We start from the raw sequence: 2,774 nt of genomic DNA on the forward strand, positions 1-2,774 counted from the left end.
TAATCACAACCACAAGCTAAAAAGAAAGATATGCAAAAATGTATAAAGAAAAATCCAACTAAAAGTATGGAATCTATCATCCAAAACATCTAAAAATATCCAAAAGCATCAAAATATCTAAAATCCAAAATAAGCAGTAAAGGTATCCAAAGTAAACTCAAAATGCATCAAAATATATACAAAAGATATGCAAAATAAGATAACTAGGAGAGTAGCCGAAAAGTTCACCGGTCCCCTCCCCACACTTAAGATCAAGCATTGTCCTCGATGCTAAACCGGAGGATCAGTGGAAGGTACAATGGTAGGCTCTGGCTCTGGCTGTGGCTGTGGGACCGGCTCCGCATAGGTCTGATGTGTCTCTGTGGTGTCTGGGGCATCTGGAGGGGCATCCGGCTGAGTCGGTGCCTCCGCATCCTCCTCCTGATGATCTTGCTCATCGGAGGCCGGAGAGTCGGGAAGTGGAGGTAACTCAGCACCCAGGGAGATGAGGGCCTGATCCATCCGGTCCAGTCGGCGTCTGACATGGCGCCTCTCGCGCTCTAAGAACCGAAACAGGCGCTGGACCAGTAAGTAGGTGGGCTCAGGTGCTGCAGGAGGAACTGTCGATGAAGAGGGGGCTTCTGCTGTAGAGGAAGATGGGGCTGTGGTAGGGGCTGATGGTCCAGCTGTCCCCACTACTGCTCTAGCCCTGGAACGGCGTCTAGCTGGGGGCTTCTCGTGCACCCAACCACCCCAAGGAATAGTGACCTCCCTGTCATCTGCATCAGGGGGTGGTGGTATCACATCATCATCTAGCCAGGGGACCTTAGCTAGGGCCGCCATACTCGTGACCAAGGTAGGAAATGGAAGTAGGCCACGAATATGCGCCCGCCACATGCATTGTCGGATAAGTCGATGAAAAGAGACATCCTTCCCCTCTATAACACACCCAATCAGCAGAAGCATCTCCATAGGGATCTCAGAGAAGTGAGTGGTAGGCAAGACATAGTGGGCAAAGATCATCTGCCAAGTCTTGGCCTCTCTAGTCAAGTGAGCAAACAGCATTCCCTTAGGTTTGGTATTGTTGGCATCCATAACCCATGTAGCATCTGGTAAACCGATCACGCGCCTAAGCACCTCATAATCAAAAGTCATGCTATGTATGGCCAACTCGGCCTGCTAATGGGCGCAAGTGCCATCAGGAATATGTCGGCACTGCAACGCCTCCCCAATGGCAGTCTCAGTAATCATGATCTCTCTACCCCTCACCTGAACTGAATCTAAAGTGGGACGGAAGAAGTTGCAATAAAATTCCTTCACCCAAGAGATGTTAATATCCCCCAAATCTCTGTCAAAAAATCGATACCCAACTCAAGGATGCGACCAGTAATGGACCGTCTCACATCATTGGGTAGGAGCACTTTCTTCTCAGTATTTAGCTTCGTTGTGCGATATTTGGAAAATCAAAGCTCACAGTAGAGATTGGGGAACTTTGTTGGGTCAGTAGAAGGTAATGACTGATTTTCCTTTTCTTCGTCATTCAAAGGATTCTTAGCATAATTCTTGTAAATGGAGGGAATAGAGGGGGCAGAATGTTTTCTCTTCTTGGAAGAGGTGGCTATAGCCTTTCCTTTATCTGACATCCTGAAAGAGAAATATAATGGAATATAAGCAATAAAGCACTTAGCATGTAACAAAGAAGGCATGTTCAGGATATCAATTGGCTAATAAACAATCATGATGTTGAAATGAACTTTGAAAAGAATTGGTAACAAGTAAGCATGAGTGAACAAGTAAACCAAGAATGCAATCTTCATTAAAGTCAACAACTCTTACTCATTAAGCAATAATATCATGATACTTTTGAAAGAATGGTTAAAGAGGGTTAAATGTGAGTAAATGTCATATGGTTAAAAAAATTAGAAAGTTAGAAAAGTGGATTAGTGATACGGTGATATTTAGGCTCAATTAAAAGAGAAGTTCTGGTTCATGTTCACCATGATTGATGCAAATCCGGGAAGTTGAAAGGAGACGGAAATTAGCCCAAAATTGAAATAAAGACCAAAATGAAACTAATTTTCTTGAAAATTGGGCAGCATTCCAGCTTAAAATTGGATGTTCCTGGATAACAAAATAGCACAAATAGCATGATTACAACATCAATCAAGTACAGCAGTAGTGGTATAGCATGTAGGCAACACAATTTGCACAAAATAGTACCCCAAAAAGCAGCATACACACCCAAAGAAACAAACAGCAAATATGCACATACGGAGCACTTATCAGGCCTAGAATCCTCTATCCAGTCCTAGCTACCTAACAGCAGGTATTTCTATCTAACCTAACATGCAAAATATCAACTCTAACTAACTACATAAAATTAACAGTAGCTAACAGAATCCAAATTTACAGGAGTTGGAGCAGAAACCTGGAGCAGAGCAAAAATAAAAAAAATTGGGGCAGGGGTGTTCACAGCGGCATGTGAGAGACAGGGCAGGGTGGATGAGTGTGAGAGAGACTGGCCGGCTGTGACGGTGGTGACCGGCAGTGGTGAAGATGGCGGCTGCGGTGGTTTGACTGAAAGGAAGAGGAGAGAGTGAGTGGATGAGAGAGAGAGAACAAAGTGAATGGATGAGAGAGAGAGGGTTGATGGTAAACGATGGCGGCCGCGGTGATGACGGCAACGGCGGTTGCTACAGCGGCCGAGGTAAACTGGATGGGTGAGAGGGAGGGAGAGAAAGAGAGGTTGGGCAGTGATGAGAGAGGAAGAGAGGATGGCCGTCCGGTGGTGGCTG

The 2,774-nt window shown here is 45.2% G+C and overlaps 1 protein-coding gene across 1 annotated transcript; it reads right to left on the bottom strand.

Annotated features, from left to right (window-relative positions):
• Positions 1 to 270: 270 nt before the first annotated feature.
• Positions 271 to 822, bottom strand: LOC107472234 (verprolin-like). The gene has a single exon (XM_016091774.1). The coding sequence runs from the start codon at positions 820 to 822 to the stop codon at positions 271 to 273; it is 552 nt and encodes a 183-aa protein (XP_015947260.1).
• Positions 823 to 2,774: the final 1,952 nt, after the last annotated feature.

The sequence above is a fragment of the Arachis duranensis genome, chromosome 8 (assembly GCF_000817695.3).
Source record: "Arachis duranensis cultivar V14167 chromosome 8, aradu.V14167.gnm2.J7QH, whole genome shotgun sequence".
NCBI classification, from domain to species: domain Eukaryota; kingdom Viridiplantae; phylum Streptophyta; class Magnoliopsida; order Fabales; family Fabaceae; genus Arachis; species Arachis duranensis.